Below are 27,163 nucleotides of genomic sequence, written 5' to 3'. Positions count from 1 at the left end.
AGAATGAAAATAGCCCCACTGCCTTAAATACAAGGTACCGTAACAGGAATTATAAAATGATATTTAGAAAATAGTTCCCATTCCAGAACCACATGCAAATAATAGAATCGACTAGTTCGGAAAAGACCTTCAAATGCAAGGTTATTCATACATGGACAAATTGTAACTGTGCTAGTAGGTTTGCTATGTGTAAAACAAGTCCTCGAAGTCTGACTGGTTTCTGATATGACTTTTTATGATCTGCAGATCTCTTCCTCAAAGCCAGACAGAAAAAATGCACAAAAGAGCCTACCTTTCAAAACAAAGAACTTCCTTCCAACCTAACCACTACAAAAAATGTTCAGATAATTAATTTACAGTTGAGGCAAACAGGGTTGCTTAGCTGAACTAATGTTTTTTTTCCCAGGCAAATTTTATCCATAGCTAATGGGTAAGCAAAAAAGAAGTCCATCTACAAATTTTTAAGACATCTGAATGTATTTCCTATCCACACTTGTATTTTTCCCTGTTAATGAGATTTTGCTGTTGTTCTCTTGATTTCCTGATAGAGTTACATAATCTTATGGAATTTCTTCAGTAAATAAAAGCTTGTTTTGTGCCTGGCCCACAATTACTCACGCCTCATGATGAAGGCACGCTTTGGCTATGCTCAGATCTGTACAGAAACAACTGAGTCACACTGACAAATGAACTGTCTAAATAGCAATATGGTAGAGAGGGGATCGACTGCCAGCCTCCTTCTGTATGAGTTACAGACACTGCAGTGTTCTGGGAAACCATCAGTTTGTATTAGTGCTGACTGGTTTCAAGGATGGGCTGTTAAGTTGAACGTCACTCAAGTGTATGTAAAACTTTCTATTGATCAGAAAGCCAAGCCTGTGATCAATGAAGGCACAGACATCCTTTCTCCTCCATCATGCAAGCAATTTGTCTAAAAATGTCAATCATTCTTTTTTGTTAAGACAAAGTTTTGTGATAGCCTCTGTCTGGGAAGCAGCAGACACAAACTTTCTTCTAAATACACGCTATAGTCATCACAATTCTACTACATCAGGAAGACTTGAGCTTGCCCCTGACCTTCAAGCTGTTCCTGTGTCAGCCCTTTGGCACCAGCCACCACAGGCCATTCCAGAGGCTTCTTCAAACGCTTGTTAGTGCTGGTACCGCATGGGTAAGCTCTCTGCCATGGCTTTACTCACCACACTGGCTGTGGGTGGGTAAGCCTGGGCATCCCTCATGGTCTGAAGTTCTCCACCTTGCAGAATAGTGAAACATTTCTTTGATTCAAATTGAGGGAAACAGGATATGGCTTTTCCATATCTTTTCAGATAAACTGGGAATATGAGCGATATTGCACTTACGCATTCCTCACTTCAACAGACAGCCTGACACCAAGGCAGCACATGTCAGAATTTCTGACTGCTCACACTGATAACAGCCTCCTCTCTGCCCACCAACAGCTACAACATATGAAAGACTATGAAGCTTGAGAACTTAAGGTATTTAATGTTATATATCATCTTATGTCTTACTTAAAAGTCAGGTTTGGGGTTTTCTGGGTTTTGGTTTTTTTTTTTGACAGACTTACTAACTGACTTTCAAATAAAAGTGGCTCCTGTTGAGGCAGGAACTGCAGCAGATACTGTGCTCAAGTCTGGACATTTCTGTTCATCTTTCCAGAGTGCAGAACACATGAAAGAGCTGAAGCTTGCTATGATTCTTTAAACCTTGAGAGGAAAAAGGAAATCTCCTGCTCTGTTAAAATGGCCTACAGTCATTCATTAAAAAAAAAATAATAAAATAAAATTGCTTGCATTTTAAATAAGTTAACACACGGTTGATTCCCCACCCCCTATCTGTGTTTATATGATAGATGCTGTTCAAAATCACAAATCAGTCTCCTAAAATACCACACTTCCACCCACTCTGCTGAACTTGGAGATTTAAAAAGTCTATTTCTGGGCTGTTTGAGTCAGTGCAGTTTGGAGCAAAGCCTTCTCTTCTAATCAGACTCATCACTTATTTACATGGAAGTAACGAGATCACAGAAGAGGCACCAGGGTAATGATGGACAGCCCAAATGTTCACTGGCTACCACAGAAATGTAACCTGCACTCTGAAAGGGCCAAGAGGGGAAGGGAGAATTTCAAAAGCAACTCCAGGAGTGGCAGGAGGTAAATCAGCTCACTCCCACTTCCTCCTTTCCAGCCTCACCCTTTCCTCCCCACATCTTGGATGTCCCACCACAGCCAGTCCTGCAGACGACTGCAGGAATGAGCTTGAAGTTGGCCACAGACTATCCATGGAAAACACTTTTAAGGCATACTTTGGGGTTTTTCCCCCTCAAACAATAGGTACATGAAAAGAAACCAACCTATCGTGTTTCCAAATCTGTAGTTTAAGTGATACCTTTTAAATAAACCCTTTACTTCATCAGCAGCAAAGGATCACCTTCCACGTGCCTCGTGTGTCTGCACTGCCTGGAAATAACCAGTCACAACTGGCCTTGTAGGTAGTAACACCTTCTGAAGTGTCATTAGCTGCAGATTTTTCCCTTAAGTGTGCTGACATATATCTGGGTTTGGGCTTATAGTATCTCATTATTCCAAGGAAGCTAGTTAACATCATTTAAACTTCGACTGGGTATAAGACAGATTAATACTCCCTAACCCCCGTCACTGTTGTGCTGTCATCAAAGCACCAGCCAACAGGTTAGTGATCAGCAAAAAACCCCAAACTTCTGACAGCCAGAGCCATTTTCTGATCCAAAACGAGAGCTTTTAATAACACAAAAATACAGTATGATGTGTTTGGAGCAACAGCTTTTCATTTCAGCAACTTTATATTATAGTGTATGTCTCCTTGAGCTAAGAGATCATTTGTTTAAATTGCCTGATTACACATAACGATCTTTCTCTTATGAAAGATTCAACATCGCCACTGGGAGGGAGGGTGGCAACATCACTGTAATGTGACAAGAAAGAAAAAATATCATGCAACCCTTGCAGTAATTTAGGAGAATTTCAACTTGACTGTTGCAAAAAGTGAAGCTTGAAACATCTTGGTTCACCCCAGCTATTAACTCTAACTCTTCATTCACAGAGTACAGTGTACAGCTTCAATCAAGCTATAGGATCCACATGCTCACAAAATACTGAATTTTAAATACAGAGCATGGAATTAGTCTCCAACAATTTACCCCATCACCTCCTGCCACTCTACAATTTCCTAAACCTTGGAGTCCAATTCACATACGTACAACAGATCATTTCATTTTTAACCTAATAGGGGTTGGGTATCATTTATTTCACACTTGCCAAAAAGGGTATAGTTTCAAAGCAGCCTTTTGCACTTTCATGCACCGAAATGAGAACAAAAATTCAAATCTAATAAAAATTGAGAGCTAAGAAAGTAAAATCATTTACCAGCGAGTTGGAAAGCTGCTTATGCATACATTACTAAAGTTTTTCTGAAAATGTCCCACAGGACAGACAGGAAAAATAAGAGCCTACCTATTCAACTAATTCTTATTCTGTAACTTTAAAGAGGAAATGCATGGATTTTGTCTTTCTACGCATAATTGAGCTTAATTGAGGGAAGAAAAGACAGGCCTGCTCCCAAATGAGAAGAGACTGATAGAAAGTGATGTGTTTATCCTGTTGAAATCGTTTACCAGCTTGGATCCTCCCACTGCTTCCCAGAAGTGGCTCCTGGTTGCCCACCCTCATTAGGCTGATTTCAGCTTTCCCTAAGCGCCCACAGAGGAGAAGGCAGCACATAACCATTTACAGACCTTCGCCTGCTCCCCGGTGGTGGGTGCTGACCTCCTGCTTGTGGTGGTTTCTGGAGCACAGGATCTCTGGGCCACGGGTGAGGTGCCCCAACAGCCACCACCCACAGGACACATGGCTGATATTTGCTCCCCGGGGACACATAGCTCCTTTACAGAAGCAGGTCCTGCCTGAAGGATGCCATTGAGAAAATACAATGCTGAGAGAGTAACTCAACCTAAGAAGAGATTCATTGCTAAAGAAAGAAAAAAGCCCCAGTGATTGCTCCATCGTTCACACTTTACCATGAGCTTAATCCTGAAGTCCTTCACTTTCTGGATGCCTACCTAGCTCTTCATAAAAGTTATTTTTCATTTAATTACATCTAACATTTGTGTGTTTGACAAGAAAAGGGAACGCTAGCTGCTAAATATTCTTTATCCATTCTTATCCACAGCACAGTGGCTGCACTATGAGAAGGGAGAAACATGAGTGAGAACTGAATTTTTGGAGAGAGGTCTTGGTGATTTACAACACAGAAACCAGAGGAGAAAGACATACCCTTCATAGCACCCCTTCATCTACCCATTCCCATGGAACCTTATCACTCCTGAGCAATGCTCCTGCATTTGTCCATGTGTCTGACGCAAGGTGAGAAAAGGACAAAGATGCTCAAGGGCTACAGTGAACATGCATGCACAGATGGGATGAACCATTTTTAGATGTTGAAGCTTTAACTGATTATTTTCACCATATCTTAAGAGAACAAAATTGCCATCACAGCTAAATTTATCCCCCACATTCATATTTCTGGTGCTAACCATTCAGGGTATTAGTTTCCTAACATATGTTATTTCAGTGCTGTCTTCGACCAGGCACTTGGAAGCAGGATGTACTTACAGACATGTCTGGGGTTTGCTCAAGGAGATATCCCTTTTATTGCTCTTTTTATCTCACTAAACAGAGTTATTAAGCATGTTTCTAAAAGACTGGTTTGTGTTCTCCAGGTGTTTTAAAGCATTACAACAGTTTAATGTTGAGTATAAAACAGAAAAACTAACTACACTGCCAACTTTCCAGCAGCAACACAAATACATACCTTAATGCATATATTCAGACTTAAAAGCTGATAAATTAGCTAAGGAGAGGATTCAACATCGCTTACTTATTTTCATTAAGTTTGACTTCCAAATACTAAGGATGGGAGTAAATCACCCCCTGACACATGGGCAGAGCTGGATTAATTTTAGATGGTGCCTCTCCTTCCTCTGGCAAGGGTCACTCAGAGATGCTGAAGGCCACTCTTATACCCATGGTTGTGAACACCCCTGCCACAGCCAAAGCCAGCATGTCAGGTTCCAGCAGTACCAAGCACTAATAGGCAGTTAGTAAAACATGCTACATGTTACTACCCTATTAAAACTTGTTCATTTTAGGTCAGCGTTGTTTAAATCAACACCTTTGGTTTCTCATGTTCACCTGCGTTTGGGAAGTAAGAACACCCCCCCGCCCCCCCGCTGTGCTTCCAGCCCAACCAAGCCTATGTGCAGGGGTGCTGTGAGCAGCTGAGGCCACAGTGAAAAGTGGGAATGGCCATGGATGAGCAAGGTTGTCTTTGCTTTACACCCAGCAGCCACGCACTATGGGCACAGCTTGGACTAAGAACCTCTCCCTGTCTCTGGGGCAGAGCTTGGCATGAGGGAGGGCATGTTTTGTAGGTTACGCAGCATTTGCCAAGATACCAGAACTCCCATTTGTTCCCTCTCCGCCACCTTGGCCTCTCTCACCACACAGGACTGGGCAGATGAGGCTGCTGGGTGGATCTTTCCCCTGCAGTGTACGAAGATAACAACGCATTGTGTGCCACTATGTACCAACACTGCCCACCTGGGCAGCCACCCTGCCAGCCTCACCACCCTTACAGGCGGGCAGGGCAGCAAACTGCTGCCTTCCTCCCCACCGGTCACTCTTGGAGTCTCTCCAGGCCAGGGAAGCTGGGGGCAGCAGATGGCTGCCAAAACATCACCCTGCTCCCGGGTGGAACAGGCAGGAAGTTTGCTGCCTTCCCTTAGGCGATGCTCGGGGCTCGCACTGTGGCTCCATGTTGAACCCCCAGCATAGGCAGCGGCAGAGCTGCCCAGGACAGGCATTTGCCAGACCCTCTGGGAACAACACGAAGCCAAATAGATGTAAATCAAAACTGGCAGCACCCAAAGGTGCCTACTGGGGCTGGACAGCCCAGGCAGCCGCAAGCTCCCTATGAGTCACAGGCACTGTGAATGGCAGAATGCATGTCAGGCAGCCGCAGATATCAAATTAGCAGTCTTGAACAATATGCAGTTTGAGAAATAATTAACTGCACTGTGAAACACTGATAATTTAAACTATTAAAAATGTAATCTTGCATATTAAAACAAATTTACTAAAATCAAATCAATAACTCACTGTCCTCTGTATTTCCTCCAGACAACTAATTTAATTAAATCTTTTTATTCACTTGGATATAGATTTTAGATTTGCATTTTACCATCAGAAAATAGCTTGTGCAATACTACAAGAGTTCCACAAAGCAAATACATTTTTACATGGATTGGATTTTATTCCCTTGGCTGAAATTCTGATCACTGAGCAGCAAGAACTCTGCTGTAGCACACAGGATGTCACTCAGGATGTGACAGTTTCCTCTTGTTTTAAACGTGTTGTTTTTTTTTTTTAAAGTCCTTCTCAAATTAGAAACAGAATATTGCTTTTGACCATCAGCAGCAGCAGAGATTGCAAGCATACTGGGCTCAATCCAGTTACGTATAAGTTTTGTTTCTAACTTTGATGGAAAGTAAATGGGAATTAAAATCAGTGCAGCACAATCAGTTCCTTGAATCCCAGTCACTAAGGTGTTACACCTGTGACTGCATTTGTGCTGCTCCTCTTGAAACCCCTCTGTGCTGACACAACACCCTGGGCCTGCCTGCATGTCCCACTCACTGGGCACTGCCGTCTCCCTAGGGACACCGAGGGCTGGACACTGCACCATGCCATGCTCTGACCCCATGGCCATGCTGGGACAAGGGCCCAGCACTGTAGGAACAGGCAGGAGCCACTCATCCCTACAGGGCTGGTTTCTTCCCACAGGCAGGCACACGTGACCGAAGGAGAAAATAACCTGCCTCTGCCTTCAGAGGGTATGAGCTGCACTCACTTCATTGTTACTGACTTCTTCTGCAATACTCAAGTAAGTAAGTGCAAATGAAAGAATCTAGTGGCACAGAGGTTCAGATTCAGTCCCCATACTGAATTCTGGGGAGAGTGCTTGAAAAATTGAGCTTAGACTGCTTTTTTCAGATCTTTCTGATGCCATTTTCAGATCTTTCTGATGCCATTTTCAGGCGGATCTTTCAAGTCAGCCTCATCTTCTCAACCTGTGCAGTCTTGATAACTGAACTTGAGAGGGTCATATTGCTTCATCCCATATTGCTTCAAAACTCACTTACCCTTGACTCTCCTATGTTTGTCTTGGTAGAACTTTGCTTGAATAACCCATTTGTTGGGCTAACATAACATTTTGCTTGGCTAGTGAGCTCTCTCTGGGTAAATGCACATTTCCCCATTTCATTTTTTGATCGTTTTCTTCTGCAGGCATTTAATTGGCCTCACAAAAATGTTTGCAGAAGTTTAAATAAGGCATAGTTAGAGCTTTCAAAAGTACATATAATTACCACACCTACAATTTCTAAAGGAAAAATAAGGCTACACAAGAACTGATCCTCAAGAGCCTGGTGGGAGATTTGCAAAGTTTTGGTTAAACACCAGAAGCTGCACATTTGGAGCTTATGGCAGATAAAGAGACTTTCACAGAATTCGGCAACATAACATTCTCATATTGGTATCATCACATCACTAATCAAATCCACTGCTGAAGTGACTGAAGCTGTGCAGAGTTTGGACAGTCCCTCTCTGATTATAAATGTAGACTTTATCCAGGGCTTTAAGAACAGTTAGTTCATCCATATGTCCCATCCCTCTTGGAAACTGTAATGGGAAGCTCAGGACTAGCACTGTCACACCACAGGCACTGAACTCGGGAAGTTTTGCAGAAGTTATGTCAGTGGAAAAGTCTGATAGATGGGTGCAAATCAAAGCCTCAAAATTAACATCACAGAAATCAGTTGTGTACCCTGAAAGCGCGGTGAGAAATCTCACCTGCCTAATGAGAGGCAGGGGCAGAAACAGGCTCACAACAGCAAAACCAATCTGTGCACAGAAAGGGGTGAAGGGACATGGAGAACAGCACAGAGGGAGTGCCAGGTTGACAATCTTCTCTCAAAAGAAGGGCAAGTCTTTCTTGGAAGCTGGAGTAAGCAGGCAAGGGTTGAGGCAGGAGGCAGACTGTGTGTTAGCTGGGGCAGAAAGTATTGCATGGAGAAAAAAAATGAAAAGGAAAAGGAAAGGAGGACTTGGCTGGACAAAATCTAATCCTACTACTATTAGGGATTACAAGACCTCGGGGTCAGCAGCAAGTTGAGATCAGCCCTACTGCAACTACCTGTGCCATGCTGAGAGCTCAAATCAGAGCAAACAGCATGCACCACTTCATCGCTCCTGCCCCTTCCCCACTGAGCCCAGAGCGAGATGCACTGAGGAACTCGGGAACCAGCTGGGGGGACAGTTCACAGGGAGATCTCCATCCCCAGGGGAGCTTTGCCTACCCTCCATAAATGCTCTGTGGCTTAGAAAGCCATTGGAGCCTGCACCTGTCAGCAATCCCCATGAACAGACCAGACCCCATAGGAACAGGCAGATCTTTTGTCTACGTATCCAGAGCCCGAGGAGGAGCGAGGGTGGCAGGCGAGCCAGCAACCGCCAGCAGACATCTCAACAGCCCTCCTGCAGCAGCAGCAGCTCTGAGGTGCGACCCAGGGAGGGGAAGGCAGACAGACAGACCCGAGGGACTTTGCTGTATTATTCAGACCTTGGGCTGGTGTGCTCCAGGGGGCTGCCGCTCAGGTACGTGGAGCAATTTAGGTGGAGGCTGGCAGGCATATCGCATACGGACTGAGACTGCAGCGCACCACCGGGGCTGGAAAGGGTCATACTGGTGCAGCTCTTCTCTTTGCAGCACTGTTCAAGCCCAGAGCGACAGGCAGCACAGGAGGCCACTGCAGTCCCCTCACCCGTTCAGGTGTCTGTCTGTGCACGGCTGCTGGAGGCTCCTCCAACCCCATCGTGGACACCTCTGGCAGATGGCTGCCCCTCAGCCTCACCCCACCTCACAGAAATACATAAATTTAAACAAGGCTGGGAAGGAAAAGAAGAAGGGGAGGAAAAAAAACAACTGGGGCTCATTTCAGAATGGTGCAAATAGGAGGCTCTGCTGGCTGCAGCAGTAACCAGCTGATGCAATTATGCTGGCGGCCGCCAGTAGACCATCTGCCCGGCTCCCGGGTTGCTGTTGTTGCAGTCTCAGCGGGGCTCGCTCCCTCAAGAGCGGAGCCCTGTGGCCGGGAGGGAGCCATCTGCCCAGCCGCGGGCTGTTCGTACCACACGCCGTGGGGGCTGCCGGGAGCCAGCCTGCTGCCCCACGGCCTCCGGGGCATGGCCACGTGTGGTGATCACGGCCCGGGATCAGTGGCCAGCACAGGCAGCTGAGCTGTATTTTCCACAGGGTATTCACTCGCTCTCCCTTGCCTCTGCGCAAACAGGTTCTGTTTCTGGAGCATCTTTGTGCCTGCATGTGTTTAGGGCCATCCCCTGTACTCTACGGAGGTATGGGGACACTGAGGAACCGGTGACATCCACACCATTCCATAAGGCTGCCCCAAGGCAATGACTGCCACCTCAACTTCCATTTTGGTGTGTCTGTTATTAAAACACAAGTAGAAAATGACACCCCAGGGGGAAGGGACAAGCACTGACAAGGAAACCTGACAAGCACACAGGTCTGATGCCTTTCACTCCCACTGCAGGTAAGCTACCTCTACTAAAGCACAGTAGATAGATTTGATCTCTCTGAAGTTTCCCCAGTCACACTGTGTCTTCAGCAGGGTGGCAAGCACCCTCCACTAGACAGGGGTTGTGCTGGGCATTGCCTCAAGCTGGGTTTCAGTAACAAGTTGCTCTCACTGAGCAGGTTTCTACAGACTTGGCAGGCTCGGACTGAAAGAGCAATAGAAGTGGTGGAATTCTTTTGTCCATTCTAACTATATCAATACATGCACACACTGCTGCCTCAGGCTCTGTGTCTGGCCATTCATCTGCCATTGGAGTGCCCAAGTGAACTGGTTTTTATTCTCAATTTCAACTTCCAGTCTATAAAATTTAACACTTTTCCATGCCCAAATTAATTGCTATCAAGAAAGGACAAAGCAGGAAGGGCTGCAAGGCTGTCCCATCCTGTCCCACTGCCTCCCCACCACCACAATGTCCCTGGGCACTGAGCACAGAAGAAAACCTGTCGATGGCCAGTTTTCAAGACTGGAAGCTCTGGGAGGGATGCAACCTATGGGACAAAGTGCTTCCCACCCATTGCTCCTCCCGGCCAATGCCAGCCCTGTTCGTGTCCTGCACCTCCCCACAGCCTGGTGCTCTCTGAAACTAAAGAATCCAAGCTGCGTTGACAAGGCCAATGAACCCATTATAAAATGGTAACCTAATACATAGGTTTAAGCTATCAGACCACACTTAAATTTCAGCTTTGATTTAGAAAACCTCTGGAAATATGGGCATCCACACAGCTGAACTATTAATCACCTCAAATGAATAAAGGGAGCTCTGAGCGCAACCAAGACTGGCCCAACCTGCCAGTGTGTCCCCACTACCATGGGCTGCAGGACTCCCCTCCATAGGCTGTTCAGTGGCTCTCCAACCAATTCCAGGGGTTTCCCCTTCTTTCACTTTGCCATTGCTTGTAGGTTTGAGACCACAGCTATCAGTGACCACCACCCCCTGCCACAGCTAGGGGATACCAGCTCAGGCTGAACAACCACACACGCACACATAGGTAAAGCTGGCTGCATAAGTCCCCATTTCTGCTGGCAACTAGGCAGTGGTAAGGTAACCAACACTCAAATCCAGTGATAAATCTAAGTCATGTTATGCTCTCTAATAAACATCACCTTCAGGCTCTCCCATGCCTTACATTTTTCAAGGTCTCTTTCAGTTTCCTCCATACTTCTTCCCAAAACACAGCCAACAGCAGCAACACACAGAGAATGCTGGAAGTAGAGCTGTTGCACCATGGGGAGCCCAGCATGGGGCCAGGCAGGGACCAGAGCACTGGAGAGTAGCATAACAAATGTAAAACTACAAGAAGGGTGAAATGCTCCTCACTGTACTCAGAGAAGGCTATGTTTACTGCTTCCCTAGCTTATGACAATGCAAGTCTAGAAGTACCCAGGCAAAATAACTCCAATTTCATCAGCCATGGTATTATTGTTGTGCCTCAACAATAATACCGTATGTATACCATATATAGCACAGTATGTATACCATATGTATACCATATATATGTGTGTATATATATATATGTATATACCATATATATATGTACACCATATATAAGGCAGAGGCACAGGGAGTTGCTCTCAAATTTCAGGATGCAAACAGTTAACATTGCCCACTGGAAGTCCTTCTGATGATAAAGATTCAAGGGATACAGAGGGTTAAAATAACTTAAACTGAAATCTTGTTCTCCTGCAGTGATACAGGCTGCTGTCAAAAGAGTGTAAAGGAGATAAGGGATTGATGAATATATCTTTACCAGGAAAAACAATAGTTCTGATACAGCAGAAAAACTTGTAGTTCTCCTTCTGTATAGGAAGGAAATTCTTCTAAGGCTTTGTTGGCACTGTCCCCATGCTCCCTTCACTCAGCGGTTTTTGTCCTTGGGCCCACGCAGGCAGACAGGCGCGGCAGGAGCACCCAACAAAAGGCATCGTCACCAGCTCCTGCTCGTCCCTTGGTGCCCGGGCTGGCCAAGTTGCCTCCACAGCACCCACAGAGAGCAGGGGCTGAGGCCAGAGCAGCAATTCAATTTTATTGCACAGATTGGAATAAGAAGCTATTTTAAGATTTTTATATGCCTTCAAATAATGTTCTCATTGGTGTAGTTACCAAGCATAGACTAAGAGCTCTGTAATCTCTAAACACAATACTTACTTTTTCCAGAAGGGTGGAAGTGGGGAGAGCAGAATGTAAAAACCAAAACAAATGGGTATATTTCTTGTGGGATCTGCACTACAGATGAAATGCAAAGCAAGTCGCCCTCTCCCTAGAGGGTTTTTTTTCAAGAGAGAGAATAATAATAATGTAGCAATAATAAGCACTTATATAGCGCTTTACGTTTTCAAAGCACTGTGTAAACATCAATTAATGGGACACAGTAGAATAAGTCATGTCTAAAGCGAGTTTACGTGCTCCATTGTGTTTTTGTACAAAGTGGATGGGACTGCTTTCAAAATCAAATTCTTCCACATATTGATATTTGTGCAAATGAATTTTCTGTAAAGAAGCACAACAAAAATATTTTTGTATTAGTTATACTCTACAACATGCATATTTCCAAATTCTGGCTCAAAATAAATTGTTTAGACAAAGACACAAAATGCATTTTATTTCACAAGGATAGGTGTGCTAACTTAACTCCTTAGGGTGATATATCAATACGTGTAGAGGCACATGCCAGTATTTTCCAAGAGAAAATCACACACAGAATAAGTATTTAATAAAAGGAAGCTTTTAAAATAAAAACTAAGAAATACAGAGAGCTGTTACTGTTGCTGCTTTGCAGACAGAAGAGCAAGGCAACCAACACCTTCTCAGTAAGAGATTGCTTGGCAAGGACAAAAGTCCCAACACTGCAGCCATAAAGCAAGCATCACTTTCTAGTTTTCCTTGTTAATTCTATTCCATAAAACAACTTCTGGAATAGGGAAGATGAAACCACCACAAAGCAAACCAAATATTATGACCTGAACTGTAATATCGGTGTTCCATTTCACTTTTACCTATCCAGAATCTCTCAGCATTTCATAAATTCACTCTGATCTCCAAGGGACAAATGTTACACCCTCCTTGCATGCAACCAAGATGGAAAATACTGACAGAGAGAAGGAAATATAAAATTAAGTGATTCATGTGCATTCACAGGGAGCTGTGGCAGAAGCAGAAGAGAAGGCAGGAGGGAAGACATCTGACCCTGAGCCTCTTCTAACAGCCTGAGTATTCAACTATGTTGCAAACTTTTCATTCTTTATTATCAATAACCTGCTTTACAGCAAACCTGGGTGTGAGCCACAGCCCAGCATGCTACAGCCATGTAAGCACAGAATTAAAAGGCTGCACAAGACTGAAGTGATTGAGGAGTAGTTTTTTTCCCCTGATATTCTCAAGCTAGGATTCAAAACACAAGTCAGAAATGGCATGCTGAATAGACCTACCTTTAGGCATGCGCTTAACTGTAAGTATATGAGTAATCCCAAAGGTTTCAGTTTTGGGGATTTTAATAGTTGTATGGTTTTCATAACTACAGGAAAAACCCTTTCCAACAAACTGCCAGTGTGACTCCCTGTTGTACTACACCACAATTACTGGAACATATTTGGTATTTCTCAAGAGGTTCAGATAATGAAGAATCCTCCAAATTTTCTATTAGCCCAAACTTAGGAATTCTGCATCTGGGAGTTAACAGCAGAACAGAAAATGTATGTTAAGAATTGCAAAAGAGACAGAAAGAGACACAAAATATTTATAAGATTTAAAGCTTTTTTTTTTATTATTATTTTAAAGTAAAGTTGTTCGAGAGCCCAGACTGCAGCCCAACCAATGCTACTGCACAAGCTATTTAAAGCTCTTTTTTTTATTCCTTTATGAGACATTTCCTCATATTTTCACACCACAATGTTTTCCCCAAATCAGAACAAGATTAATAATAACTAGGAAAGCACACAAGAAAACCCACACGCACACATTTTATTCTTTGATGTACCATTGGTTTAACACCGAATCACAGCTGCTACTAAAAAACCCACATCAGTAGTTAACACAATTAAACTTTCTGTTTAAGAGCAAGGAAAGGTACAAAGTTGACATTGCTTTAGGTGTTTTCTTTGTTGTTTTATTTTTTCTTGGCAAACATTTACGTCCTATGACTAAAAATAAGCAGATGGGGGTGGGGGGAGAGATAGTCCTTCCCAGCAGGGAAAGCCATCAAAATTTGCCAGATCAGAAATAAAATGCAAACAAGCACAAGCCATTGCCACACTAGAGGCCAGGCCAGCCACCAGCTGGGAGGGCCCAAGGACGCCAGGTGCTTTGGGCAGCAGAGGCTTTGTCCTTCACAAAGTTGTCAGTACCTTATGACTCCAGAAACACAGGCCAGCCTACGCATGAGGTTACGGGACACAGCAGTACTTGGGTCAACCATAGTCAAACTTCAGGCATTAGAAACCAGCCTGCGTACAGTAGCAAAAAGAGGTGGGATTTACCATCATCTCTCCTGTCATCCAAGCATGGGAGACAGATCAGCACCTGCCAAAGGACTAGCTAGCATTTAAGTGCCAGGATTAGCAGGAGCACCCACTTGGTGACACATGGTGACACAGCCTATGGTGCAAGCTAGGAGCAGAAAAACAAATCTTCCTTTTTCTTGAGGTACATAATCCAACTTCTTAATGACACTATTTCCACTAATTTAGAACAGAGAAGAAAATTGTTCCCCAGCAATGCTGCCCCATACAAGGCTACTGCCAGCAACTTCTACCAGCACTGGAGCAGTGAAAGACACTGGCACAGCATGAATGAACAAACTCTCTCTGCTTTGCATTGATTTTGAAGCATGGCTGCCAGCTCGGGGGGGATCCCTATCTAGAGAGTGATGAGAAGCAGCACCCAGTGGGACACCACAGAGCATTCCACAGCTCACATCTCCACCAGGACACAATTGTCACAAGAGCAGGAGAGCACAGCAAGCAGTTATGCATCTTGAGTCTATTCTTCATCACTTTCAGTGAACTTCTTCAGGCTGCACTTGGGTGGTTCTGCATCCTTCACAACAGATTCGAGGATTTGCTTCAACGACAGCCATTTGTCTACCTGGCCAAGGCAACAATAACAGCAGCAGCTGGTCTCCTGAGCAGAGGGCCCGGGGAACAGCCAGTTTCCCTCATGGTCCCACAGTTGGGCTAGTTTTAATACAACCCACCATCACTGAGTAAAAATCAGAGCTCTTGATTTCTAGCTCAAGGTAAGCTTCCATTAGGTGGTTTGAGGTTTGCTAGGAGACAAGCTATATTTGTCAGCTGGGATACCTGCTGTCCCCCATGCTCAGAACAAATACACACAGTGGAAGACGCCTTAGGACATGTGGCCAGACAAGACACTATTCTCCACAAAAACAAAATCTGTAGAACCAACTCTGCATTTTTTAAGAGTTAAATTAAAGGCGGTTTTCCAACTGCACCCTGAATGACTGCACAAAGAAAACAATTTTGCTCCCTTTTTCCTCAGCACTGCCAGACAGCTTGCAGCAGTCCCTGCTCTGGGGGCGTCCAGGACCTCCCAAGCCTCTGGAGACAACAGTTTCTCTACCTGCCTTTTTGTCTGCTCAAGTTTTGTGCTGCATTACCTTTGCTCATGCCAATCAGACGGCAGCAGGTTTTAAGCCACCAGCCTGATGTCTTCAGCTTTGCCATTGACAGCTACAACACAGAATATTTCTTGGATGGCCATGTCTGGGGATACAAAAACCTCATTTACAACTTGGCATCTCAAGGAGAACAGGGTGGTTCAGCAGCAGGTGACAAATTAAAAGCTCATTTTTCTATGCATTTTCTTTGGAGCCACATTTTGAATACAGAGCCACTGGCAAGGAGGAAAAATCATAGCAGAGAGAGCTCTTCATGAAAATGTGCATTTGGTCTTTGGGTGAATTCCTGCTGTGTGTCAGAGCACCCAGCAAACCCCGCTCATGGGAGACCCGCCTGCACACCACCAGCAGCCCCATCACTGAAGAAGCATCTTTCTGCCAGAAGCAGGGGGTTTGTCCCCCCATGTCTCTGAAGCACCCAGGGACACTCAGTTGTGCAGCCTGGCAGCTCTGCAGGCAGGGCTCTGCATGCAGGGCCAGGCAGCTCCTGCCTGCGGCTCCGCGAGTGCACTGGGTGCAGTGGAAGCCAGTCACACCACAGAGCTGCCAAGCACCTCCCAGGAGTGGCTTTTGGTTTGTTTTTTTCTACAGACCCTCACCTCTAAATTTGGATTCATTACTGAATTTACTTATATCAAGAAGAATAAAAACAGAAGCTCTCTGTTGAGGGTTTATCTAAGACCAAAAATAGTAATCAAAATAAACCAAATGGGAGCTTTAAAACAAATCTCACTTATCTGTTATCAAGCAGGAAAGAAATTAGGAAAGAAAACACCCTTCAAATGAGGGGAATCACATTAGTAGACTCATACACGAGCATTAGGGGAGACTCAGTATGAGATGCAAAGGCAAGCACTCAGTTTCATTTTTAAATGGCTAATAATATATTGTACCATACTCCTAAAGGATGTTCAGAATTATACTGAAAGTACTTCTTTTTCTGTAAAAAAAAAAATCATCTCAAGGTAGCAACTCTCTTACCCAGAGCTGCCTACAACATTCCCTACAAAGTATCACTGCCAGAAACACATCATTTCTGCCACAGAAATCCAGCATAAACATAAATAAGGTGCAATTCACACACAACCTTCCTTTTCTATCTCTCTATCCCAGTGTTTTCAACACTCTGCCACATCCCACATGCCCTCTGGGGGAACAGTCTGGTCAGTAAAAGCAAAGAAAACATGAAGGGCAAGGCATGCCATTTTCCTAGAAATAAAGGAGGCCACAAGCAAACTTCCCAACTGAAATGCATCCACAGAATTCAGCAATAAATAATATGCAAGCTTGGCATTACTATATAATCCAGTTTATCCTTACTCATGTGAGTAATCTAATGAAGCACGAGGCATTTGAGTAAGAGCTTGAATAACTGAATTAAAGCAAAGCTGCATTAATTTACCTGTTGAGCAAAATAGCCATAAGGCTTCTGCTTTTTTCAAAACAGGAGGCAGGTTTGTGAATCAGAAAAACTTCCTTGCATTTTGCAACCATGTCAGTTGGTCTAACAAAAGATACTACCTGTTTCTTAGACCTCTTTCACGTGCATGTGAACTCACATCACAGATGACATGTATTTGCGTGCATTCACATACGAAGCATTCAAAGTCTACTTTTTCCAGTTACCACTGTGACCTCCAAAACCCTCAATAATCAGGAGTCCTCACAAGTGAAGTTCAGACTCTGTCATGATCATGTGCAGATTCTGTCATGACTAGAAAATACTTGATACTCCCAGAACTAATGACTGCAATCACAGTCCTCCTCAAGTTTAATTATACTGAACAGAAAACAACTATAAACTACAACAAATAAACTCCTTCAGACAGGAAAGCATTGTCACTGTTGTCAAGCACTGGAACAGGCTGCCCAGGGAAGTGGTGGTCACCATTGTTGGAGGTACTTGAAAGATGTGTAGATGTGGCACCTGGGTACATCGTTTATTGGTGGACTTGAAAGTGTTGGGTTAATGGTTGAACTCAGTGATCTTAGAGGGCTTTTCCAACCTAAACAATTCTAGGATTCTGTAAGAGCAGAAAAGCTACCTTATTTAGGTGTTTTACACTTCTAATGTTTTCTTTTCTGCTTATGCTTAATCATACCCTTTTCCATGGAACTGGAGTCACTTTTCAGATCTGCTCCTTCTACTCAGTCTTCTTAAACTCAAAATTAAAAATAATATGGATGCAGCTCCAGGTAAGTAAACCTCTGTGCCAAAACCTTCCATCTAATTATCACGCACCCTCCATACTCAAATGCCAGCAACAGACTTCCCAGTTTTCCTATTTTATTTACATATTTCTCTGTTTAGCGTTTGTGCTTCTCAACGTATTAAGCTCATCCTTCTACCATGTGTTTTCTCTACCTCCTTTTAGTTTTCTAATTTTTGGGACAGGAGAGTGACAGAATGCAGAATCACAGTCACTTTTGCTGACATGAATCTGTACCTGCCCACATTAACAGATGTTAAACACAATCCAGGCCTCTTGGGTTTCCTGCAGCGCCACTGGGGAACTCCTACAGCAACACTGCATCCTCTGTGCTTTGAACCTTCTCACTGCTCTTCCTAGAAACCCCTCCAGCAGCAATCTCACAGAAGAAGAAGGAGATGTCTTCTGCAGCTTTGGATGCCAAGTGACTATTTCTATCAAATGTCTTTGCTTCTCTTGTTCTTTCAATTGCAGCACAAGAAATGAGAATAAAGTTCTATCATCACTAAAATCAATAAGAAGCACTACCACCAAAACAAGACACAAATTTCACTCAATGCCTGATATAAGCTTATGGCTACCCACAGTCCTCCAACATCAACAAGCATCTCAATTAACACCATTAGTTCTCCAGCACATTCCAGGGAGCTTGGACTTACGCTGCTGGCTTACATTTAAACATCCAATCCAACTCCAGCTAGTGTCAAGACAGAAAATCGCACTCACCCCAGAAACTGCAAAAGCGAGTCCCAGATGCTCACCCAGGGAAGCCCTTCATCTCCGCACCACTCTAAACACCTTCTTTTCAAAGAGCATAGCAAGTGTGTCTCTGTCAACATTATCTTCATCATCACTCAGCCCACTGCTATGTGAAGTGCGTTCTAGAAGTCATCACCAGGTGAAGGCTTGGCTAACCTGCCTCAATGGTAACCCAGAAAAACCTCTTCTCAGCCATGTGAGGACCACCAAGAAATAAGCAGAGCTGCTAATTTAAGTACCAGTACTGTTAGAGACTGTCTGGAGCTTCACTCCCATCTCTAAAATACCTGTAGGCAAATGTTAAACTCTGTAACAGCTTTTGCAAGTCTGCTCAATTGAGTGGTTAAACTTGTACAGTCAGCAGACGACCAAGAGAGGCATGTATTTTAATGGTGGATGTGGAAACAAAGGAATTTTGATTAGCCTTGAGACTGGAGAGGGTAAAAATACTGGTTTAAGATTTTCCCAGGATATGCATATTAAGGACTTGTCTTTTTGCCCTCTGTGTAATTTTTTTTTAATATTTGGAAAGCAGAATTAGGCCATATTTGACCAAACCTCCAGAGCCTAACAAGAGCCATCAGAGACTGGAGCATAGCGACTTGTTAACTCTTGTACTTTACTCGTAACAGGATTTCACCAGTGTTCTACAGAGCAGTGTGTTCTCTGTAGCGCTATCAGAGGCTTAAACAAACCATTTCTCTACAAGCAGGGACCTTTCCCTGCACTTCGCTTTAAAACCCAAATGCATTGTTTACTTTCTCTAATACGAACTGGAAATAACTTCTGTGTAAAGGAACTCCAACTGCTACACTACTGAAGCAGCCTTCGTTATCAGTCCCAGACTCAAGGAGAACACAACCGCGGGTGATGCTACAAAGAGTGCCAAGATCAACCCCACTAGAAATTGCCCAGGAGAACATGCAGGTAGGGTGGGTTTAAATGAGACCACAACTGAGATTATTTTAACTCCATCATACCCAAGTGAGCCCTTCAGGTCTTCTGAGTGTCCTTTATCCAGCAAAGGAAACACTCCTCTGCCACAAAGGCTGCCTTACATTTGTACTTGCCACTCTCTGGTAGCAATAAGTCCTTTACTGTTTGTTCAGCTCTTGAAAGTCCTGTAAAGCGTTCATGATTCACCTGTCACACTGCACAAACTGAGCCCTTTGAAATGAAAATCTAAAAGTAAATGTGTTAGTCAACGGTGTCTGCTGCTGCAACAAGCGTGGCCGACATCAGCACGAGCCTTCAGGCAGGTAATTCACTTCAACACGAGACTGGTGAACAACAGTATGTTTTATTTAATTAGGATGAACAGAAGAGATAAACCTCACAGCAGGGCAGGTAATGACAACATTTCAAAAATAATTCATGCCCAGGTAACAAAAGGGCAAATTTCAATTACATAAAAAGCTAAAAAGTTGACTTAATGCATCCAAGGGGGAAAAGAAAAAAAATTAATAATTGTACTGCATATGATTAACAAGTGGCATTTACAAGCTCTGCAAATTGGTCCTTCTGTTGCCTAATCTGTGGCTAGAAAGGAAAAGGTTCTCTTTCTAAGCAAACGCAAACAATATAATGAAGCTACTTATCGCTAGATTCAGATGGGTATTGCAGTGCTATCTGAAATAAGTCATAGGGTGGAAAGCTAATGCCATACGCCAATTGTCTGTACTGCAGTGAGATTTGTGAGCCTGTTCCAAACGGCATCACCCAGTTTCCAACCCCATCGGGTCCCTTTGTTTGCATTTTAGAAAACAAACCATTGCAAGAGGTCGAATCTCAAGCCTTCTGTAGCTGGAAATGTCACAGGAGACCATTTAGTCTCTGCACATCCTTCTACTCCCTAGAATAAAGCGACTCCAATAAACCACTATAATTCACTGCTGCACATACATATACATCTAGGAGTTGTCAAGAAGATGTACTGCTTAAAACTCACATCACCTTATTTGTCTAAGAGACCAAGGAACTAGCTTCTCTGCATTTACTAATGGACTTCAGAAAAGAAAATGCACAAGAATCTGTTTCTGGGCTCTAAATGTACATTGAATAGATGCATGAGCTACGTGAGAGCTCAGAGCTGGTCCTCACTTGGCTCCAGCTCCCAGCCTCACCCTTAGAGCCCACATCCACCAACACATGCACCAGAACGAGACCCTCCATTGTATATGTTGGTCAAGATTTAGCAGGAGTCTGTAATAGGTTTTATATTTTAAGTATTTCATTACTCCAAAGCATTTACTAAGATAGAAGGGAACATAATAGCCATCCTTTTTTTCAGAGGCATTTAAGGAAAATACTGATAGAGCCATGAGGGGTTGATGTAGGCATTTTTCTAAGACAGTTCAATTATTGTGGGTAATTAATAATCTTTTGTTTAACAAAATATTACAATACATAAAGAAATTTATTATCTTTCAGAGATTACAGGCTAACACATGAGACCGAGATTGCTTCTTTGTTAAAGAAACAAACGTTGTTTACATTTTTCAAATTTCACAAACTGCAATTGGGAGCGAAGATATAAATTAACTAGTTCAGTAAAAATAACTGAGTAAACAGTCCAGAGTGCATTTATCAAAATAGAAGTAAATGTTAATTCTACAGTAGGAGAAAGTATCATCATTCACAGAGCTAGCAGGTGAGGAAGGTTTATTAATACATTTCCTGTAAGAACCGATCATTGAGTGCCACCCCAAGCACTTGGCTTAGTTCATTTAACCAGGCTGAAGCCACTTACCCAGATTTAACCTATAAGTTAATTTGGCATCAAACAGTAGATAAACCAAGCCAAAGCCTCATCTATGATAAAGCCGTTTGTATTTAAACAAGCTTAAAGCATCTACAAAACATCATTTTTATATCCAATTCAGAGGATGGCATGAACATCTGCTTTCACTTCAAGACATTAATTTTCAATTATTGAAGAAAAACAAAATAAATCCTGACAAATTACTGGTAACTGTAGAATCTTTTGTTACTCTATTAGTTTATAATAGTAATTTAGAAATCCTACAATTAACATCCTAACAAGAGCGCTCTGATTATTTTTTTGCACATGTCATCTGAAGCAATTTAGCAGTGAATGATGGGCTTTAACTTGCACTGATTGTACACAAATATTTCAGATGAATAAAAATAGGCGGCCTTCTCCAAGAGCCACTACTGTTACATGGCAGTTGTTTTTCATTGATGGCTTTAGACATAGCATCACCAAAAAAACATGAGATTTCTATTTTCTCCCTATTCGTATTTAAGCCTTTTGCGTTACCTTTCCCACTCTTTTCAATTTTGTGCCACATTTATTCATTTTATTCGCCAAGACCGATGGGAACAGGCCACAATTAAAAGGTGTTTGCACACAGGCAGGAGTTTCAATCAGTAAAACCAGTTAAATACCACCCAGATCCCATCCAGAAAGGCATACCGGGGGAGGGAAAGGAAGGAAAATGGGACTTGTGGAGTTCAAGGGAGAACACTGCTAGACTTGTAGCAAAATACACAGCAAAAATTAAAAACTGCGGGCTAATCCCTGAAGGTAGTGCTCAGAATACTGCACGGATTCAAATGCTCTCAGGGCACCAGCCCCACAATGAAACACCAACATCTCCAATTATTCCTAATCCCCCAAAAGCTACACTTGATAAAGAACAATCAAGACCGTAATCTTATTTGATATGAGTTTTATCAATTTTAGCTGCTGCTTTCACTGTATCAATAAGATTCCACTGCAACTTGAATGAACTGTAAAATTAAAGGATAATAGCACAAGTCTCTTGTATTTGGCAATTATGATTATACTTGTCAAAATTTAATTTGTAGAATGTACTGCTCCAGTACCTGCAGGTTCTTCTCTATCAACTGGGAAAAAAAAGGAAAATTATATCTTTAAGACAAGTATGAAAGACATTGTTACTTCCACAGTCAACTCTGTAACTGAGCTCCGACATTGTATAATTGACTTTGCAAGCAGAACAACAGCAATATAACAAAGAAAATGTCAGTGTTTTCACAGCGCTAATCTATAGCACTAGGAGGGCCTCCTGCTGTCAGCCAGAGCTGACAATACAATAGCTTTCAAAGGGATATTACCATCACGCTTTTATTCTTGACATCAATCAAGACAAAGAGAATGCTTTTCACAAGACATTCAAAATCAAACCTTTGTATGAGCAGATAGGTAAAACAGCATTCCTTTAAAGAAGATCATTCATAGCAATCAACTAATTGGAACTCAGCAAATGGTTGAAGTATTTTTATTTACTTTGCAGATAACAAAGTAGCAACCAACCCCCCTTTTCTCTTCTTGACTGACACAAATGAGGCAGGTAGGGTGTGAATCAAAAGTTTCTATCAGCATTTTTTGCCAACTGAAAGCAGAAAAATATGACAGCGATTCTGCAACTTCAAGTAGGATAACAAATCTAGGCTTAATTAGTGCATTCTTTTGCAAAACAGTCTGATTACCAGCTAGCACGTTTACGCACAAAATACCCTTGCAAGCTGACAGCAATTTGCAGAACTGTCAAATTCAGCAACCAAAGGGTACCTGATGCTTAAAACCTTGTGCCAACACCAGCTCAGTCCCCACAAACTGCAGTGGAGTAATTCCTCAATTACAATTACATGGAGCTGGAAACCTACCAGTTACTGTTACCAGCACCTCAGCAATTCACTTTCCAGAACAGCTTCCAAAGGCCCCAAGTTATAGCATGAGAAGTCCCACTTTAATCAACAGGGGAGAAGAACGTCTGCCCTTTTCAGCCACCACAGCCAACGGCGTGCTCCCCAAAGCTGGCAGCACACAGCAAACTTTTAAGGATGTTGGTATTGACATCACTCCCCATCACTTGCAGTGCGGAGACAATGTGTTTTATGTCCACAACCATGTTATGGTACTGGGGTTCAGGACCACATTGTTTTAATGCACAGAGTAAGGTACAACTCTTCCTTACAGACAACTGGAAAAACCCTCTGCAGGTGCGGTTACTGGCAGCAGGGCAAGAGCAGGGTCTGGGCCGAGGAAAATTACTTTCACAGGCTTCAACTGTGATGTGGAGTAAAGCTTCAGAGCAGGCCAGTGTTTTACTCCATCACCGCTACCACCACACTGTCAGTGAAGCATGTATTTTGTAAGCCAACAAAGACTCAACCCCTCCTACTTTCACCCTATCCTCGTTGATCTGAAACAACCTTCCTTCAAGCCAAGTAGAACTTTGTCCCCAGTCACCAGCCACAGGGTTAGTATTTTCAAGTTTGAACAAACTAATGGTCAAAACAAATCAGAGTATTGTATTGCAAATCATAAATCCCACATCAGGGGAAAGTCCACGGCTACTGCTGGAGTTACAGCTGCAGGAATTCCTGCAAGTTTCTACCAGGCCTGATAATACAGCACGGGGCCACATGCCCTGCAGCCCTGCTGACATATGCGTTGTCAACGTTTGGTACTTCTGCCAAAGTCGGTCACTTCTTTAAAGTCAGCATTGCTCCCAGTTAATGTGCAGGCAACTTGCCTTTTGCATGCAGAATAACCCCTTTCATCACAGGCACACACACTGACTGTGAATGAAAAAGGATGCCCAAATCTCAGTAGTGGTTAATAAATAGCAAAGCTGCTATACAAAGTGAAATAAATACACGAAAAGAGAAAAAACAGTAAATTATTTTAAGTCTTAAATGCTACATGTATATCCACATAATTTTTGCTTGTTTTCTTCTCAGTTGAATTGGGAAACCTGTGACCTCAGAGTGCCTTTATTTATTACATCTCAATTATTTCCATGGAAACGTGTACTGTGGCAATCTACTGTGTTGCCAGCTCCCTAGACCACAAAATGTATATGACAGACTTTTTAAAAGCAGATGATATGGATAAATATAAAGAAAGGCAGAAATTGTTTATCCTGCATACACAGATGAGTTGCCTCCTATTATCCAAAATTTCATCCAGATTCAGCTCATTCCACAGACTCCTTGTTTAGTCAGCTCATGTTAAGACCTGTAATTTACAGCCAGTTTATGCTGAAGCTGAAAACACATTTTTCTGTGCCTAGAGACTACCAAAATATTTAGAATTTTTTAACAGCTGGGCTTCCCCCAGCTCACTGTGCAAAGACCTTCTAGATATTTCTACATTACAGGGATAATGCTTCTTAGCTATGACTTGCCAGTAAGTTACCTGCTCCGATTCTTAAACATGTTCCTGTAAATAGCGCTCGGTTCTGTATCAGAATTAGGATAAGAATTTCATTATGAAGTATCAACTACTTGCAAGGGATATTGCTGCCTGAAAAGTAATGAGGTAGAAAACAACTGCCTGATAAACGGTAAATACCTAATGTTATTATGGCACAAGATGTCAATGATTACTAACTGCGCTTCTAGATCAAACACGGTTTTCACTGGCATAGAACTATTTCCTGAATGTTAAATGTGACACTTTAGCACAGAAAAATATTTTAAACTCCAGAGGCCTGGCCACTAAACATGATCCCCTCACCCGATGGAAGTCATGACCCAAGGCCTGCTCCGCTGCTCTCAGACTGCGGCTCTTTTCATTTTAAACAATGTATTTCAGAGCATCCCCTAGAAATAGCTCCAGTTCTGCCCTTTCTTCTGCCCACAGACTGTAACATTCATCTACTAGTTACTGAAGTAGCTCCTTTGGCAGAGATTGTCCAGGATTGCGGAGGGTCACACCGCCATGCTGCAAACCTGCCCCATAGCACAATGCTGAACCGTACCGTTAGATGAAGGGTTTCGTATAAAGATGAAGGACTGACTTTACAAAAACTTCAAAAACATTTGAAGCACGTATGATTTACATTGCAATCATCTGCCAGACAGCGGATATTTCACAAATAATCTAAAATAGCCGTGGATGGGGTTTCAATTTGTCCTTTAGCTGGTCCATTAACCGCTCGCTAATTTTGTCCACCCGCAAGTTATTTAATTACGAACACTTCGGACTTTTTTGTCATCTTTTGGGCATCCGAAGTGATGATCCTTTTGTGCTTCCACAACAAAGCCCCCGGACCACTGAGTTTGTGACTTCTGCTTTGTGCAGAGGACAATAAAACCTTACCCAACACCAGCTAACCTCCTCATGGCTGGGAGCGAAAGGCTTCCAAAATCACGCCTTCCATTTCGCACCCAGTCACTTTAAAGTTAAAAAGCTGGCAAGGCATGCAGTACGGCGTGGGGCTGGTCCCGGCCCTCCTTTTACGTTTCACCAGCAGTTGTTTTCTTATGGAGGTAAACAGAAGGATTTAAACATCCCTTCGCTGTGGATGATGAAGAACATGTGAAGTTTCATGTTTAATCTTTATTCATGCAGCTTTTCCTAAATCTGGCTATCATTTCTTCAAGCCAAAGCAAGTTTTCAACCCCGATCTATCAAATTGGTTTTAATTCTCCCCTTCTTTCACCACCCTTACGCACATTGGACAGCAGGAGGAAACAGATGGCTCTCCTATTCCCAATCATAAAGAAACATTAATTCCAAGCTAACCGGCTAAAACACGGTTAGGCTCCGTTTCCCCCTTCCCCAGCCCGCTGATGCGCCTGCCTCACCGAGCATCATCGCCAAACTTTCCTCCCTCCCCGCCTCAACGATGCTACCGGCTTCTTCCAGCAATTATCGCGACACGTGTCGCCAGCGAGTCTCGGCCGGCACCGCGGTACCCACACTGGCACCCGCCCCGAACCGGGCGGTACAGGCAGCGCTCCCCACGCGGGGCATCCTGCATTCAGGGGGGCAGCTCCGCCACCACCGGCCCGTACTGGGGGGCGATTTGCAATCCCCGCCAAGCCGGGACCCGGCCCTGATTGGCCGCGACGAGGCGGCGGAGGCGGCGGCGGCGGCGGCTGCTGCCCGTGGGCCGGCGGAGGATGTCTTACCTTTCACCGAGCGGGGCTTGGCTTGCTTCCTCCTGGACATGTCCGGGCGCCGGAGCTCGTCCTCCTTCTTCTCGTCTTCCTCCTGTCCCTGCCTTCCCTTCCTTTCCCTGCGTTTTCTCTGTTTCCCTCTTCCCACCCCCCCACCTCCAAACTTTGCGAGGCGAAGCGGCAGCAGCGGGATCAATTATTTGATTTTTTTTCTCACTTCTTTTGCCTGTTGCAATGCGGCAAGTTCAACTACTCTTTCTATATCCCCTTGGACACCTTCCCCCCAACGGGGAAAAAGGAAAAAAAAAAAAAAAAAAGGAAGAGAAAAAATATATAAAATCACAGGCGCAACAGTTACAATTTTTTTTTCCTTTGTTGTTTTGGGCTTTTCCCTTCCTTCCCCCCCTCGGGTGTGCAAACTCTACGGACGCACAGCGAGCCCGGCCCGCGCCCCCACCCGCTTTTTTGTTGTCTTTAAAGTTTGCAGGCGCCCTGCGGCTCTCAGTCCGGCTCGCGCTTTTGGAATAATAGTAATAAAATTAAAAAATAAAGCTGAGAAAAAGCGCCGCGGAGCCCTGCACGGGTCCCTGCGCTGGGGTGGGGGAGGGCGCGCAGGGAGAACTCAGTGTCTCAGCCCGCGACGAGCCCCGGCCCCAGCGCTCCGGGGGTGCGACCTTGTTGCTGCGATTTTCCTAAATCCTCCCCCGGCCGCGCTCGGCGACCCCCTCCCTCCCTCGTTCCCTCCCTCCCTCTCCGCCCGCTCGCCCCCGGCCGTCTCTGTCCCTTGCTCGCCCCGCCGCTGCCCGGGGAGGGCGGCGAGTCCCTGTTTAGGCTGGCCGCGGGGGCCGGGGGGCGGCCGGCCGGGCGCGGTGCGGGCGCGGAGCTGG

General features: G+C 43.9%; 1 protein-coding gene across 7 annotated transcripts in view; it reads right to left on the bottom strand.

Annotated features, from left to right (window-relative positions):
* Positions 1 to 26,531, bottom strand: part of ZNF423 (zinc finger protein 423) — a 235,109-nt gene extending 208,578 nt beyond the window's left edge. For 6 of the 7 annotated variants that reach the window (XR_009746157.1, XM_061469085.1, XM_061469083.1 and 3 more), the window contains exon 1: positions 26,289 to 26,531. Coding sequence is in view for 6 of the 7 variants with exons in the window: in XM_061469085.1 (XP_061325069.1) it covers positions 26,289 to 26,328 (40 nt within the window). In the remaining variant the exon portion in view is untranslated. Of the gene's footprint in view, positions 1 to 1,361; positions 1,464 to 26,288 lie in introns of those variants that run through there. The other variant, XM_061469080.1, reaches the window with a different exon arrangement.
* Positions 26,532 to 27,163: the final 632 nt, after the last annotated feature.

The sequence above is a fragment of the Pezoporus flaviventris genome, unplaced genomic scaffold (assembly GCF_033815535.1).
Source record: "Pezoporus flaviventris isolate CSIRO_AGI_PZ_B2104156 unplaced genomic scaffold, CSIRO_AGI_Pfla_v1 ptg000054l, whole genome shotgun sequence".
NCBI classification, from domain to species: Eukaryota; Metazoa; Chordata; class Aves; order Psittaciformes; family Psittacidae; genus Pezoporus; species Pezoporus flaviventris.
Note: the sequence above shows the minus strand (reverse complement) of the source record. Positions and strands in the feature narration are given on the sequence as shown.